Raw genomic sequence first — 16,154 nt, 5'->3', positions numbered from 1 at the left:
GGTGCTGGACCTTGTTTTGACTTGAGAAGCCGATGCTTCTCTTCATCACAGGCTTGGCAAGAGATTCCACTGAGTTTCACGGGGCCACAAAACAAGACTTCAGAGAACTGTAGCCAATATGCATTAGTCAAAACTTTGCTCATCCTGGAAGAATTTTCCCCAGATGGAAAGATTAGAGATGATGAGAAAGATGTTCCAGTCAGATGAGAAAAGTTCATTGGGCCTTGTTCTGAGTCATCCCTCGGAATTCTTCAGAACTCCTGTTACGAGTCGAATCTTAGCATGTGGGACAGGCCCCTGAGGCTTGTACCTGTCTGAAATCATTTAAGCAAAAGAGCTGGGAGAATTCTGCTCATAACAGAGAATTACTAATGGAATGTTTGGTCTTTCTGGGAAAAACAAAGCCATAGAAGATGTTGCAAAATTACATGGGGGTGGGGGGGCGGAGAGAGAAAAAAAACATGGAGAATATAATAAAGTAGTAAATTGTCCAAGATATTTAATGGAAGCCTTCCTCAGAAATACAAAAATTAAAACTTCTCTCTCTGTCTCTTGATTTGGGTGCTGTTCTTCTCATTTCAAAGCGGGGGCAGAAGTGAGCAGAACTGAGTTTCAGAAAGTGGAGTTAAACTGTTTGGAACCTGGTAGTGTAAGAAACTATTTGGTCTCTTCTGTGCTTATCTCTCATATTTTAAATAATTTTAAAAATATAATTTGGGGAAACAACTCATGTTTTGGGAACACATTGCTTTTCTTTTTCTTTAAAGGGGAATTTACAGTGTGCTGTGCAATTATTTCTTATGGCATTTGTCCAATCCAGATCCCTCACTATTAATAAAAAAAAACAACCAAGGGATTCAGGATTAAACTCCTAAGCTTCATTTACTTCCCTTTCTTCAACCAAGCTTGTCACTAAAATGCCTCCATACCATGGCATGTGTGGCACAATTCACACCATAAGTATTATTGTGGCAAGAGACAGCAACACATAACCCTAAAAGAAATCATAGTGCCGTTATTGGCCCAAACTGTGCAGGGATTGTAGTAGCCATGGCAGGAAACCAAATTTGCAGGTACAGAAAAGGACATTGGCTTGGAGGGGGAAAAAAGTGGGGGGCATCCCAATCTTGTGTTAACTGATAATGTTGAGTGCATCAATTAATGAGTGGAGCTCATCACGCACATTTGCCAGGGAGTGGCAGATCTTCTGTGGGTGGTCCAAGAGCTCAATACTGTAGGTATAAGGATCATATTTCACAGAAAAAGGCCGCTTGATATGTGCTGCATAGACCCTGAAAAGAAGAGGGTAGACATCAAAGATGGTAATGTAGGTGGGCTACTAAAAATGGTAAGAGATAAGGAAGCAATGAAAGGAATGTTGCACAAACCAGCACTCCTTAGCCTGGACCTTGGAGAACAACACAGTCATTGATTGTCTAGGACAGGGGTCTGCAACCTTGACAACTTTAAGACTTGTGGACTTCAGCTCCCAGAATTCCTCAGTGAGCATAGCTGGCTGAGGAATTCTGGGAGTTGAAGTCCACAAGTCTTAAAGTTGTTAAGGTTGAAGACCTCTGGTCTAGAATTATGGCAGCTCGTTTTGATATTCTCTAGGATTATGGGACGCGGTGGCTCAGTGGGTTAGGATGCTGAGCTTGTCGAGCAGATGGTCGGCAGTTTGGCGGGTCAAATCCCGAGTGCCACGTAACAGAGTGAACACCTGTTACTCGTCCCAGCTTCTGCCAACCTAGCAGTTCGAAAGCACGTAAAAATGCAAGTAGAAAAATAGGGACCACTATGGTGGTAAGGTAACAGTGTTCCATGCACTTTTGGCATCTAGTCATGCCAGCCACATGACCACGGAGACGTCCTCAGACAAGCGCTGGCTCTTCAGCTTTGAAACGGAGATGAGCACCGGCCCCTAGAGTCGGAAACGACTAGCACACATGTGCGGAGGAACCTTTACCTTTACCTTTAGGATTATGGGAATTAATCTGGGCGCAAAAGATAAATGTCAAGAATCATTAACTATATAAGGTTCAACTACATTTAATTTAGTTGAACCTTACATATTTTAGTCTAAAAATATACAAGATTTAACTAAACTCATCCCTTTGCCTAAATACAAATTCATTTTAAGCAAGCTGGAATCTCTACCATGCTATATATAAAACAGAAATAAATTTTCCACTTTTCGTTCAATAAATTTCACTATGTATTATAATCTTTTGATTATATCACAGAGAGTTTTAAAAAACACCACATTATGCTTAGGTGAATTAAACAAACAGCAGGTCCCTTGCTTGCTGAAGGTCAGCTAATATCAAAGAGGATACATTAGCAATGTATTTTAATAGAGCCAAAAGCTACAATTGAAAATAGCTGGCCACTTTGTGACCAAGGATGGAAGCCACTGAACTGATGAAGGATATGGAACTAATTGTAAATAGCAAAAAGGTTAGAAGCTAGAAGCTCAACAGGTGCAGAATTTTAAGTCACACATTTTAAAAATTAAGTGACCAGTCTTAGCTAATTTATCTGCTAATTGCACATGTACATATAGTCACAATCACTGGCTGGGATAATATTGTATGCCCTTTTCCCTCTTCCTCTGGTGAAGCTTTATCTATGTATCTGTTGCAGATGTAGCTCACAGAATCTTCTGTGGCAAAGAAGGAACTCTAAAGGGAAGCTAATAATTCCAGATTATTTATGTTATGGCACCATCTAGTGGCTTTGGGAAATAATATTAAGTCGTCCCAACAAACAGCCAGGCAAATCCCCTCTTTTGTGTTACTGGGTAACTTGCCTTTGATCATACTGATATTTAGATTTATCTTTGGATGCTGTGTGCAAATATTGTCTTTAAAAATGATGAGAATGGTCCTTGAAAAATCTGGCTCCAGGGAGTGTATCTTCACAAGTTAAGAGAAGAGCTGTATGGATCAGCCCATTGGAGTTCTTTCCTGTTCATATATTTCACTCATATACAATTCTTATCCCCCTCTTTAAAAATATTGGTGGAAATGAAAACATATGGAATATTGCTTTTCTCCCTAACACAAACTTCCTTGGATCTCTAATGAGTCAATGTACTGTATAATTTGTAACAGCAACCTACTGAAAAGCAAGTTTCACTGAAGCTTTTGAGAACACTGCAGTATTTGGAGAGATGCACTCCTGGTTAATGGGGGTATCAGAATGGGGTATCAGAAAAAAAGTAGTTCTTAACTAAATGACAACCAAGGGTTTGCTGTGATCCAGTGGTCATTCACATTATTGCAGTCCAATTCCATAACCCATTATAATGTAACCAGCATTTATTCCTGATGAAATGTGAGATCCATGTTGCAAATGTTTGAATATCTAGAAGATCATATCGTTATAGTGATTTATAATACAGTTACCGGTATTTTCATAATTTCTTAAGCATCTATTTTATAATTTTCATAGTTTCTTAATCATCTATTTCACTATCAAGGCTATTCAAGTCTTCACTCGCTAGTTAGATATTTCTAGATGTCTCATCAGATGTCTCTGAATCAGGGGTGTCAAACTGCCGGCCCATGGGCTGGATGCATCATGCTGAAACCACACCCACCCCATTGCCAACAATGGGAAAAAAAGTCACGATACGTCGCAACACATCACGTGACGTAGCGAGTTTGACACCCCTGCTCTAAATGGACTCGGGAGTTATTCTGGAAAGAGCGTGTCTCTTTGGAAGTGGTCAGTTACAGTCTTATGCATACATATCTATAAGTGCTATTGAATAGAATAGTCATGTAATCAGTGGTGGGATTCAGCCAGTTCACGCCAGTTCGGCAGATCTGGTAGCTAATTTTTTGTTGCCCAGGCCCAGAATGGACTTCCAGAAGCAGCATCCACACAGAGAACCGCTGGTTCACATATTTGAATCCCACCACTGCCTATAATGTATTATAAAATATTTTAAAATGTTGTATATATTTTATGTTTTAATGTTCTCAGTCCTTTATGTTTGCTATCCTGTTGGAGATAGTAAAAATGATAGTGAATGATAGTAAAAATAAATTAACAAAAAAGTAAATCAACAAGTCAATCGTAAACGCATATACATATACAATCAGAATAAATTTCATTTATCCCACGTTTAGCAATGCTGTAATTTAGATTTCATTTAAGAAGCAACAGTAAAAAGGTTTCTTTTTTTTAAAAAAAATCTTTGTTGTGAGGAAAAGCTTTCATTTGACGATTTGGTTAAAAAAGAAATCATTCATAATTTGTAGCAATCAAAACTCTGCGCCGGTGTAACTAGGCATATAGCTCCCCACTCTCCAATGATATGTCCAATTATAATTCTTACCTGAGTTTAGCTTTGGCATCATTAAAGCTCTCTGATACGAAATAAACAGGCTGATAGGTCTGATCTTGATAGGGTTGCACGGCCGTAACGTCAGGATCAAAGTCCCGTAGTTCTGGTTCATCGGACAAAGAGTGCTAAACGAAGGAAAGGAGGGATAAGAAAGCAAGAGAACCCCATAAGGCAGGGGTGTCAAACTCAATTTCATTGAGGGCCGCATCAGCATCGTGGTTGCCCTCGGGGGGCCGGGTGGGTATGGGCAGGGCGGGCGTGGCCTACTGGGTGGGTGCAGCTGGAGTGCGTATGGCCTACTGGGTGGTCATGGCCAGCTCTACATCATTGGCATCAAGGGTGCCTATGGGGGCCTGGGCAGGAGTGGGACAGATCTGGGGGTCTCTGGCAGAAGGAGGGTCTCTGGGCCAGGGCCAAGGCAGTGGGGGCCGTTCCCTCACTGTTTCCAGGATGGCTTCGCGGGCCACATGAAACCACTTCACGGGCCGGATCTGGCCCCCGGGCCTTGTGTTTGACATGTCTGCCATAAGGTGATTACTGTAGCAAGGATAACTTGATGGACCGAATAGGGATACCCAAGCTCAGAAGCAGCTGCTTCAGTTTAGCTGGATAGAGATAGATGGGGCAACACTTACTATGAGCTCTCCATAGGAAGAGAGGAGGCCAGCTCCATAGGCCTTAATGATGCCATTTTGCTTGCAGAGCCCAAACTCCACCGTGAACCAATAAAGCTACAGAGAAAAATGAGATGGAAAAGAAAAATAGTGATTCCAAACGGTTAGCATTTTCTTTTCCATATTAGACATATAAATTTGGGGGTTGTATTGCATCTGTTCCTTTTTTTGCATTGCATTTGGAAAGTTAACGAGAAGCTCTTCTGAGGGGAAAAAAGATGCATTTTTCTTTGTTCTTAGAAGTCAGTGTTTGTTTTCTCTTTGTCATGTTTATGCTAGAGTTTTAGAGTGTCTACTAATAATATTATTTTCTGGTGTCTGCTGCTCCTTTATTGAAAACCTATACTGGATTATTCTACCCCAATTTGGACCCTGCCAGGTATATTGGCTACAATTCTTAGAATTCCTGATTAGCGTAGCCAATATTGGCATTTCATATCAACATTTACGATCAAGATATATAGAAAAAGCAGAATTTCACAGAGACAATTATGCTCTATCTTTGTTTTCTAGAATTAAGAACTTACTGTTGCAAGTTTTTCAATCTCCTCATCAGTTGCACCCAAAGATGCAAGTCCAATGTCCTAGGAGCAAAAGAAAAACCATCATGTTGTTATTATGAGCTTTTTCCTCTGACCATTAAATGTTTTGTGGGCACAGCTCAATTTTTATGGATCATACAATAGGATTTGGTAGATTGGATCAAAATTACAACTTTCCAACCTCATTCCCTGCAATAATTAGCAGAAGTCCCATAATTCCTAGCCAGATTGGCAACTGCTTTGATGATTTACAGTATAAGAGGACAATCTTCCTGAACACTAGCTGTGAATTTATGATCCTGGCTTATCAAGAAACAGCTGGATATGCTACAGCCTAATTGATGAGTTCTTAATTCAACCATATTTGTAAAAGCCCATTATCTATTGATATTAACTCATGGGAAGTCTCCAAATCAATGTAAACTGAATGCAGATAGGATTGCTTCATTTATTGCCTGCTTGCAATCTTGAAATTATTTCTATAATTATTTCAAGATATTCTATTGCATATTTGTTTGTTTGTTTGTTTATATTTCATGTTTCTAGACCACTCAACTCCTCAAGGAGGGACTCCAAACTACATTTATTTTTTATTTTGCTTGTAATTGTTATCTGACATTTAAGAATCTCTTTGGAGTGCTATGATTCTATTTGGGGTGCTATGATGGATACACATGGCTTTAATCTGCATTACCACATCTTTTAAAAATACCAATTTGAGCCCATCCAATGAGGGGAAACTTTGCAGCAGATAGATGAGATTCATGAACAAATGGGGGAAATGATAAGAAATGAGATTTTGATTAAACATAAAGGGGAAAAATTCTATTTAAGGATGTCTAGGACAGAAGTAGGCAACATTTGAAGGGTTGGGCCACAATTCTGCCTTCTAAGTTTCCAAAAAGTCTATGAGGCCATTAGGTGTTACAGTGATATTATCTACAATGGTGATGACTATTAGCACTCTTGGGGGAGTGGGAGGCAAAGAGCGGTTTAGTAGAAATGGAAATAGAAACTGCTCCCATCTCCACTCTCAATGTTACCCATGCCCCAAATCATTATTTTAGAAGTTGAAGTTGCACCAAAGTTTGGCAAAGTATTATTCCCTTTTAACAATAGCACTTAGACCAGTGGTGTCAAACTGCCGGCCCATGGCTGGACACGTCATCCAGAAGCCACACCCACCCCATTGCTAGCAATGGCAAAACAGTCCTGATACATCATGCGATGTCACGTGATGTCGTGAGTTTGACATGTCTGACTTAGACTTATATAATGCCCCATAGTGCTTTATAGCTCTATCTGAACCGTCTCTGACAGTAGCAACATATTGCTCCCAACAATCTGGGGGCAATCTTGAGTCCCCTCAGGATTGAACTCCAGACTGTGGACAGAGTTAGCTTGCAATACTGCATTCTAACCACTGCGCCACCAGGGCTTCCTTTTAGCTGAAATGACCTGAGTGACTGAGTGACTATAATGCTAAAAACATGATAGGCAAAACTTAAACCATAACAATATTTGGTTATTTTAACACTGTCATTCAACAATAAGCTGCCAAGCATGAGGAAGGCACACATTAGGTCCCAGGGGATATATATGGCCTATGGGTTGCCCACTTTTGCCATAGGAGATGAGGGTTCATCCATTTTGGTAGGCACCTAAATAAGCAACCTGAAAAGGAGTTGGGCATTAAAAAAAAAACCTTCCGAATGAGAAGTGAAAGGTACTAGGTGTATTAATCTTAACCCCCTTAAACCAATCTCACAATGGAATTTTTTTTCCCAAAATCCACCTTTGAGAATGCTATGTCCCTTATGTGAATGCAAAATCACAAAACTGCATCTCATTTACTTTGGCCATGTCATGTGGAGGAATTCACTGGAGAAAGCAATTATGTTTGGAAGAGTTAGTGGTAAAAGGAAACCAGGCTGCCAAAGAACATGGTGGCTGGACACTATCAAACTGACTGGACATCAGTCAGAGCATAGAACAACTCAAAGAAGTAGTGCAAGATCTATAGATGTGGAGAGACTTGGCCCATAGTTTTGCCAAGAGTCAGACTTGACTGAATGGATAATATCATCATGTCCCTTATGTATTTTGGCAGCTGAAAATGTCTTTTTTTAAAAGGGTGCATCTTTGATCTGAGAGCTCAACTTCTGGTTGAGTAATTTTTCAACTGCCATCTTCCCAGTCAGCATGGCCAATGGCTGCTCTAGTGGCAAAATAAAGTTTGTACCTTCAGCACACCTTTTGCTCACCTGAGAGAACTGTGCAAATGTCTTATCAGCCAACATTGGTACATGCCCCAGAAGTTCGTGACAGCAGTCCCTTTGGAAAGAAAAACAGCCACTGTTTTTCTGTCTCCTCTGACTCTGAAACAGCAAGCCAAGGACTAAAGAAGCCAATTCTATGAGGTGGTACTCACGGCTCTGGAGAGTGCATGGGAGAAGAAGCGTGGCGGATGTACTGTGTGCACTGAAACACCCTGAAGGCTAAGCTGGCTAAGAAATCCCGAGCTGAGAGAAGGCCAGCTACTGGTCGGAGTTGGAACCCAGTTCTCTCTGAAACAATGCAAACCACCTTTTATATTTACTTGCAGGGCTTTTTTGTCATAGAACGCTCAGAACGGAGTTCGGGCACCTTTTTTGGATGGAACCTTGTAGGGTAGGCAAGGCGGGTTGTATGACCTGTGTGAGTTCTGGCACCTTTTTCTTTTACAAAAAAAGCACTGCTTACTTGTATCATTTAAGAAATGATGAACATGAAGAGCTTATTAACTGGGTCTTATCCAAGTAAGGCTCTATGTGCTTCAAATGTGATTTGGGAGAAGTGCTCTGGATCTTTCACAAGGCCTAACGAAAACTGTGGCTGCTTTAAAGGTCACATTAACTTCAATGATTTGATTTAAAAAAAAAACAGCCACAACTTTTTTCGGGGTGGGGGTGCAGGCTTCCGAGTAAGTCTGAAAACAGTCATGTCCATGGTAATGGAAACATTTATTCTTAATCATTATCAAAGCATGAACATCCCTACTGTTTAGTTCTATACTTTGTGTTACACTGTAGCTACACATGTACATCCAACCCTGAGTTTTATGGAGCTGGCTCTATCTTAAAAACAAAACAACCAACTATTCATAAGTAGTTTGGTGATAAATTTATTAAACATCTCAACTGCTGTAGATGTGAACAAGCATAAACTCTAGCTTGTCCATTTTTAGAAATATGATACAAATAATACAATTTTATATAATGTCTATAATCAATGTACTTATAAATACATGCTCATATATCATATGCTTCTCCTTTTTTAAGAATTAGGATTATTTTGTTTAACAAAAGAATACTTGCATTTATCATACGTATTTCCTGTGAGTGTATTTTTAAGTTTTTTCAAATAAAATAGTCTGAATATTTGCTGTCTTGCCAAGTGATCCAGGTTATATTGTTAACTACAGGTTTCTGATTTTTTTGAACAAAAGTTTCTGGAAAAATGTGAAACTTCCTATAAATAATCTCTTCAACCCAGGAATCTCTTGAAATCATTATGATCTGCAGAAACCACTGATCTCCTGCAGGCATCAATTCTGAAATAAGATCTTTTTGGTTATTATTTAGAAGATCTCTTCACTAGAGATGGCCACTCTGGTCTTTTTCTAGTCTTTATTTATTTTGTACATATTCTTTTCGAAGTCTATTCATTCCAGATCTATATCACTATTGGAAATTTATTTCTATTGATGGAATCCTATAATGTCTGTTGGGAAATCAACTGACAAATGCAATTTGAGTCACCACAAATTCTTTGGATCTATACATTAATCCAGAAGAGGTGGAGCAGATTCATTCTTCTCAAGATCAGCAAAGAATGGATTCCTCAAGCATCCTTTTTCTTTGAAGGACATTAGCCTTATGGATGCCCCCTCTACTGAGCACCTTTACAGAGCAATTTGGATGCTTCCTCTTGAACCCCCTCTTGAAGAAACCATAATTATCTTTTGATATTTTTATGAACAGTGTGCTTTGCCAAACCTTGCCAGGCTGTTTTCTGTACCTGACCAAGGAGATGTGACCTAGAATATTACAAAGCATTTTCTTCTGACAGCAAAACTTAAATTGAATTCTTATTTTGCATAACAAATGAATATACAGAATGGAGATTGGAGAACAGTGTTTTATACTGTCTCATAGATTTTGTCCTGGATAAAGAGTAAAATTTAATATATACACTTTATATAGGTATTTTTATTCGCAGAAATTTCCCAGGATGGTTTTGCAATGATGTTTTCCAGGCACCATCTCTGTGGTTCAGGGGACAGTACTTCTGAGTTTTAAACATGGTCCTATATATCTAGATCAAGGGTGGTCACTCTGCTGTGCTGCCCTTCACCGCCACCCCCTGAGGTCCCAGAAGTACTGCTGAAATTGGGTAGCAAATCTATTAAACCACAGAGGTGCAAAGCTTCAAGCAGGGTTAACACCATATAAATGTACAGTTCTCTAAACATGACCACATACTTACCTTTCAGGAAGCAAGAGACATCCTCCAGCTGAGGGATGTTGTTTTCACTATAGCCACTGTACCTCTCCAGTAAATGAAAGGCATCCAGGTGTTCTTTGCAGGCATGTGAGGGATAAAGACTCTTCAAAGTACTATACACTTCCCTCCTTTAAAAAAAAGGTATTATTCATATCTTTCCAGTATATTTGCATCAAAAAGGATAGTTACCTTAGAATTCTGGCAATCTGTTTAAGATTGTTGATTGAAACATTATTTTATTTTGCTTTTATATTTTATTATCATTATGTCTTTGAATCCATCTTGACACTTAGAGACTGCCTGGAAATGACCCTGTAGTTTTCAGAAGTGGTTTTCTATTGCCTCCTTCCTTGGGCTCCGAGAGAGTGACTGGCCCAAGGTCACCCAGCTGGCTTTGTACCTAAGTTGGAACTAGAATTCACAGGCATCTTATTTCTAGCTTGGTACCTTAACCACTACACTAAAGTGGAAGACCATGAGATGTTTAAATCATATAAAAATGTAAACAAAAATACAGTGCAAATGTCTGGGCAAGAATCTTCTTCAGACTTAGAGTGATGACAAGTCAAATGATATCTTAAGAATTCAGATGAAAATGATGAGACAGCTGTTCTGCTAGAAAAAAGTAATTTGACTTTTCTGAAATCCTCTAAGAAAAGATCTAGAAAAGGTTCCTTCACACTTACCAAGTGGTAATTTCCTCTTCTGTGTATTCAACTCGAGGAATTGGGTCTCCACTGTTAGAAAAATACAAGGAGCAGGTACATAAAAATAATAGTGTAGCAAATAGTACAGACCAGTCCTGCAATATTTAACTAAGTCTTACCCAGTCATGTCTGAAATCTGTCACAGAGTACCATATTCTAGATTATAGAGTACCATAAACTAAATGGCATCAGTTGATTGAAACAAGAGAGAGAGATGATAGTTAGAGTCACAAAACTAATCATTCAATAAAAATACCTAGTTCTAATATGGGTACATATATTACATGACCTATGTATTTTATTATAAAGGACAGCCCTTTGTTTCAGAAAACTACCCTTTCTATATATATTTAATTATTTAATTTCTTGGGTTTTGTTATTGAATTTTCCATTACAAAGCAAAATTATAAACAAAAGTATATATGAACCTCTTTCAGATTTGCCCCTTTTTCAGGTTTGTCCTTTACCTTTTTCCAAGGAAAATATGGTCACTGTAAGTAGAAGCACTCATTTACATGCTAGATCAGACATGTCAAACTCGTGATGTCATGTGACGTCGCACAACGTATCGGGACGGTTTTGCCATTGCCAGCAATGGGGTGGGCGTGGCTTCCAGATGACACATCCGGCCCACAGGCCGGCAGTTTGACACCCCTGTGCAGCTAGATCAATCAAGGGGCCACTTGGAATTTTGAGATTGTGGCAGCCATAGCAGCTGCAGCTGTTCCCAAGTTACTTATGTAACAGAAGGAACACAAAACATCCAGTTGCAGTTACCTATCATTTATCATATTTCTAAGACTGCCCCTGAGTGAAGGTGTTTAGAATTTGGATCCAAATGAAAAAGCCATGTCAAAGCCAGCATGGAGATGCTTGCTTCATCTGTCAAGAGTTCATTAAAGAAGCTGCCACCGTTGGTGGGAGGCTCTCTTAGTAAATATGTTGTCTCAAAAATTTTAAAAAATTACATATTTGACCCACCTCACCCCATCCAGAGCTCTATTACAGTTCCTCAAACATGTATTTTCTTGGCACTGCACAGCTACACAAATATGCAGGTTTTCCAAAGCACCCACTAAGGGCTATAGTGAGTACACCCATACCAGATTGAAAGCCATCGTTCTGACTTGGGATCTGTAAGCTGCACCCCTTTTTAAGTGGCACTGATAAAACACAAGGTTTGCTTGAGGATGGTGCCTTGTTTTACAATTGGCTTGCTGCCCCTTCTTCTTTTTAATTAAAAGTGGCCACAAATCTGAACATCTTTTAGCTCTAAGAAGAGAGTAACCCAGTGATGGTGAACCTTTTAGAGACCAAGTGCCTAAACTGCAACCCAAAACCTACTTATGTATTGTCGGGTGCCGGGTGGGTGTGGCCAATTGGGTGGGTGTGGCCAATTGGGTGGGTGTGGCCAATTGGGTGGGCATGGCTGCGGTGGTAACGGCAGACTAGGTGGGACTAAAAAGTTCGATCAATCAATTCCAACTTTGCGAGATCTTTTTTTTCCCCTTGAGAAGTTGAAATTGATTGATTGAACCTTTTTTTTTTGTTTGCACACGGCAGCGGAGGCCTAAAGCGAAAAGTTTTTATAAAACCCAGCTGAAGGCCTAGGACTGGGGCAACGGAGCGCATGCCCACAGAGAGGGCTCTGCGTGCCACCTGTGGCACACATGCCATAGGTTCGCCACCACGGGAGTAACCAATACTCTAATTTAGAATTAGGTTACAGTTATTTGATTCAAGTTTGAATGTGTGAATGGATTGAAGGGAATCATGTCATACACAACTGGCAAACATGGAATACTGGAAGCAAGATGGAAGACTGTGAAAGTGAAAAAGTGTTGGAGCAAGAAAGGGAGAAAAGTAAAACTATTTTTAGAGAAATAAACATAGAGATAACAGTAGGAAAGGTGGCAGGTCTTACTGCTTATAGTGGAAAGCAATTTCTGCAATCATTTTCCTTCGCTCACGATATACTTGGTCAGAGAATCCCTTGGAGAAAAGAAAAAGACCATCTCAGTTTTGCACTTAACAGTATTATTTATGAGATGCCAAATTCTTATTGAAGTTTCAAAAAGAAGCAAGAGCTGATGCAAAGGAATCTGAAAGTATCACCTATAGCGGTTAAGGTACCATGCTACCATACAATACAATACAATACAATACAATACAATACAATACAATACAATACAATACAATACAATACAATACAATACAATACAATACAATACAATACAATACAATACAATACAATACAATACAATACAATACAATACAATACAATACAATACAATACAATACAATACAATACTGGCAGTTTTATTTTAAATCTCTTTGCTAGTCCTCCCTAGCACAGAATCTGCCTTTTTACATTTGTCATAAGCATGTAATGACCTCAGGACAGGCAGTTCAGATTTCATCAGGGTGTATGTGAAATTGGGATTTTTCCTCAATTTAAATCACTTTATAGTTGAACTGCTGAGATCAATAAGAATGACAATTTCTTATCTCATAAAAGGGAACATTCAGGTTATCCTTCTAAAGAAATAATGAAAAATTGTTTACTTACTGGGTGATCCAGATCCAAATCAGGGTCAAATTTGGTAACTAAATGGTGACATAGATCTAACTCCGAAATTTTTCTTGGAAACCAATGAACTGAAATCCAGAATAAGAAAGAGGAAGTTAGGTGAAAGCCCACAAAGTGATATGATGAAGTTGGTGATGGTAGGAATGTTGAATTTTATCTAAGAAGATCAAAAGCAGAAATATAAAATAGTTGTTTCTATTAATCTCAGTAACCCATGAACTGCATTTATCTGCTAATACCTGGTAGTACCTCCTCTAGCATAACATAATAACTGTGTAATTCTATAATCATTTTTTTACCCTCGTTCTTTTACTGGAATGTAAATCAGAGACAGAATGCAAATCTCTAGCTGAAAAGACCAAACTTTATTGAATAATATGGAGAATTCCAACAGAATAAGTCTAAGATTAGGGTAGGCATTCTTAGACACAGTAGAACTGGGAAAACTGATCAAACAGAAGGTCTCATTTGGGTGTTTGTCATCTGCTCACCAGAAAGCAGACTGGGGATGGGTGGGCTCTGACCATTCCAATCCATCAGCACTGGTTACTACTGGACAATCTAAAATAGCCTTTCCCAACTTAGTCTTATGCATATGGCAGGTGTCTTCAAACTTGGCCCTTTTATGACTTGTGGACTTCAACTCCCAGAATTCCTCAGCCAGCCACGCTGCTGACTTCAAATCTCATAATCACAGCCAGCATAGCCATCACCATGCAGTTTTTGAGGTTATCTATCTATCTATCTATCTATCTATCTATCTATCTATCTATCTATCTATCTATCTATCTATCATCAGATTTCTCTGGCTACCATTTCACAGAAAGTGACTCTGGGTGGTGAACAACAATCCAGTAAAAACAGTAAATAAATCACTAACTAAAACCATTCTATAATGAATGATTAAAAATGAATTAAAAATGTGAAAAGCAACTAAAACAGGAAAAAAGAGAATAAGAGATGGGGTGATATGAATAGGAAGGGAGCTTTTCTCACAGGTTCACTTGTCACCTGCTGGCATAACAAGTCTTGAGGGAACTTTGGAAGCTCAAGAGTGATGAGGCCAATCTTATCTCTGGGGAGGAAGCAGTTAATGGAATTATCTTCATTCAGGAAGTTATGTGAGATCAGGGATGCAGTTCTCTGGATCTCAGTGAAATTAACAAGTTTTACTAGTTAGCTTCACATGTCTAGAAACATGTGGAAAGTTAGATAGCCCTTCAAAGAATATATACATATACATATACATATACATATACATATACATATACATATACATATACATATACATAAGTTTTGCTGACTAATCAGAAGATTGCAATGAAAAGTGGCTTCCGGTTTGCGCGTGCGGCGCTTCTGGACACACAGGAACAGTCTGCTTCCTGCTGTCCATTTTTTCTTTTTTGGAGGACCCTGAAAAGGGTCGAAAATCGCTCTGGAGGGGTGACTACCTCAAGGAGGCCTTCCCTGTGATCGTGGAAGGGTGGCAGCCCTCTGATTGAATCCAGGACAGCTCCTTTGGCCCAAAGAAGAAGAGACTGGCCATAAAGATGGCCGATTATTAAGCCGCTCCCTGCCGAAAGCCAAAAGCCCTACTTAGCACTAAGAAGCAATCTAGAGGACCTGGGTGAGACTTTACCTTTCTTACTCCCTTAACTATTTTCCTGTGGGACTTTCCTGAAAATTTATTTCCTCGCTTTTTGAAAAAACGGTGAATATTTACTCTGGAAACAAATCTTAAAGCCTTAAAGAAAATCAAGTAATTCAGCAAAGAAATTAAGTAATTTTATCTGTATTTACTAAAAAGCTCCTATTTTTGGTGGGGATCTACTACCCTATTTCCTCTCTAAGCTGTGAACTAAGGAAAAAAATTGGACTAATGCTACAAAAGTTTTATATTAATTTGGGGGGAAAAAGAAAATTTTTACATTACATTCTATATGCTATTGATGACATCTTGTCACGAAACGTGGTACAGCAAGTATTTTTTTCTCCTGTTGTGAGAGCTGACTGAATTTAAAGATAAGTGTGGGAACACCTGGTACTAAAAACAACTCTTTTGGAGGTGGATAATCTTTGACTATTATTAAAATAGCCTCCATGGAAGATTTAGCTGTAAACAACAATGAAATGGATGAATATATCCCACCACTTGATTATGATACTAGACACGATTTTGGCAATGACAGAGCAAATTAAAGCCAAACTCAAGAAAAATATGACAACTTAAAACCACCAAACCAAATTCTGACCTTAAATAAGGAAATGATAATCCAAGAGCAAATAGAAGAAGTGGAAACTAACACTAAAATAGGAAATTTTAAAGAACAACAAATGCAACCTACAGAGAATCTTAAAGTCCAAATTTCAATGTCAACTACAAAACTTACAACTCAAAAAGCAATAGCACCTGAAGAAAGCAAGAGTGAAGACACTAAAGGCCTTCAAATATATTATATTGAGAATTCAACTAATCAAATGACAACCATAACACCAGCTACTACTACTTTCTACCTAATCCAGATGGAATTGGAAGAAGAAAAATAAATGACTGATCTGATGACAACTATATTATATCAATAATCAAAAACTGAATTTTTACAGCAAAACTTCAATGGTTACAAAGGGGACACTTTCCTTGCCAAACTGACATTTAGATACTCTCCCTGGATTCAAATAAGTGGTATAGGAAGAAAGGGAGATACATTTGAGAATTTAAAGACGCCAAAAGGGAAGCCTGAT

At 38.8% G+C, this 16,154-nt stretch overlaps 1 protein-coding gene across 1 annotated transcript in view; it reads right to left on the bottom strand.

The window, feature by feature from the left end:
* Positions 1-1,132: 1,132 nt before the first annotated feature.
* The window catches only part of TH (tyrosine hydroxylase), a gene marked incomplete at both ends in the record, with an annotated part of 28,738 nt that continues 13,716 nt past the window's right edge, over positions 1,133-16,154 (bottom strand). The window contains 10 exons of the mRNA XM_083348473.1: positions 1,133-1,292; positions 4,346-4,479; positions 4,990-5,085; positions 5,556-5,612; positions 7,835-7,904; positions 8,002-8,137; positions 10,098-10,243; positions 10,802-10,852; positions 12,747-12,814; positions 13,392-13,480. Of these exons, the coding sequence (XP_083204599.1) occupies positions 1,133-1,292; positions 4,346-4,479; positions 4,990-5,085; positions 5,556-5,612; positions 7,835-7,904; positions 8,002-8,137; positions 10,098-10,243; positions 10,802-10,852; positions 12,747-12,814; positions 13,392-13,480 (1,007 nt within the window). The remainder of the gene's footprint in view (positions 1,293-4,345; positions 4,480-4,989; positions 5,086-5,555; positions 5,613-7,834; positions 7,905-8,001; positions 8,138-10,097; positions 10,244-10,801; positions 10,853-12,746; positions 12,815-13,391; positions 13,481-16,154) is intronic.

The sequence above is a fragment of the Vipera ursinii genome (assembly GCF_947247035.1).
Source record: "Vipera ursinii genome assembly, chromosome: 1".
In the NCBI taxonomy this organism is placed as follows: Eukaryota; Metazoa; Chordata; class Lepidosauria; order Squamata; family Viperidae; genus Vipera; species Vipera ursinii.
Note: the sequence above shows the minus strand (reverse complement) of the source record. Positions and strands in the feature narration are given on the sequence as shown.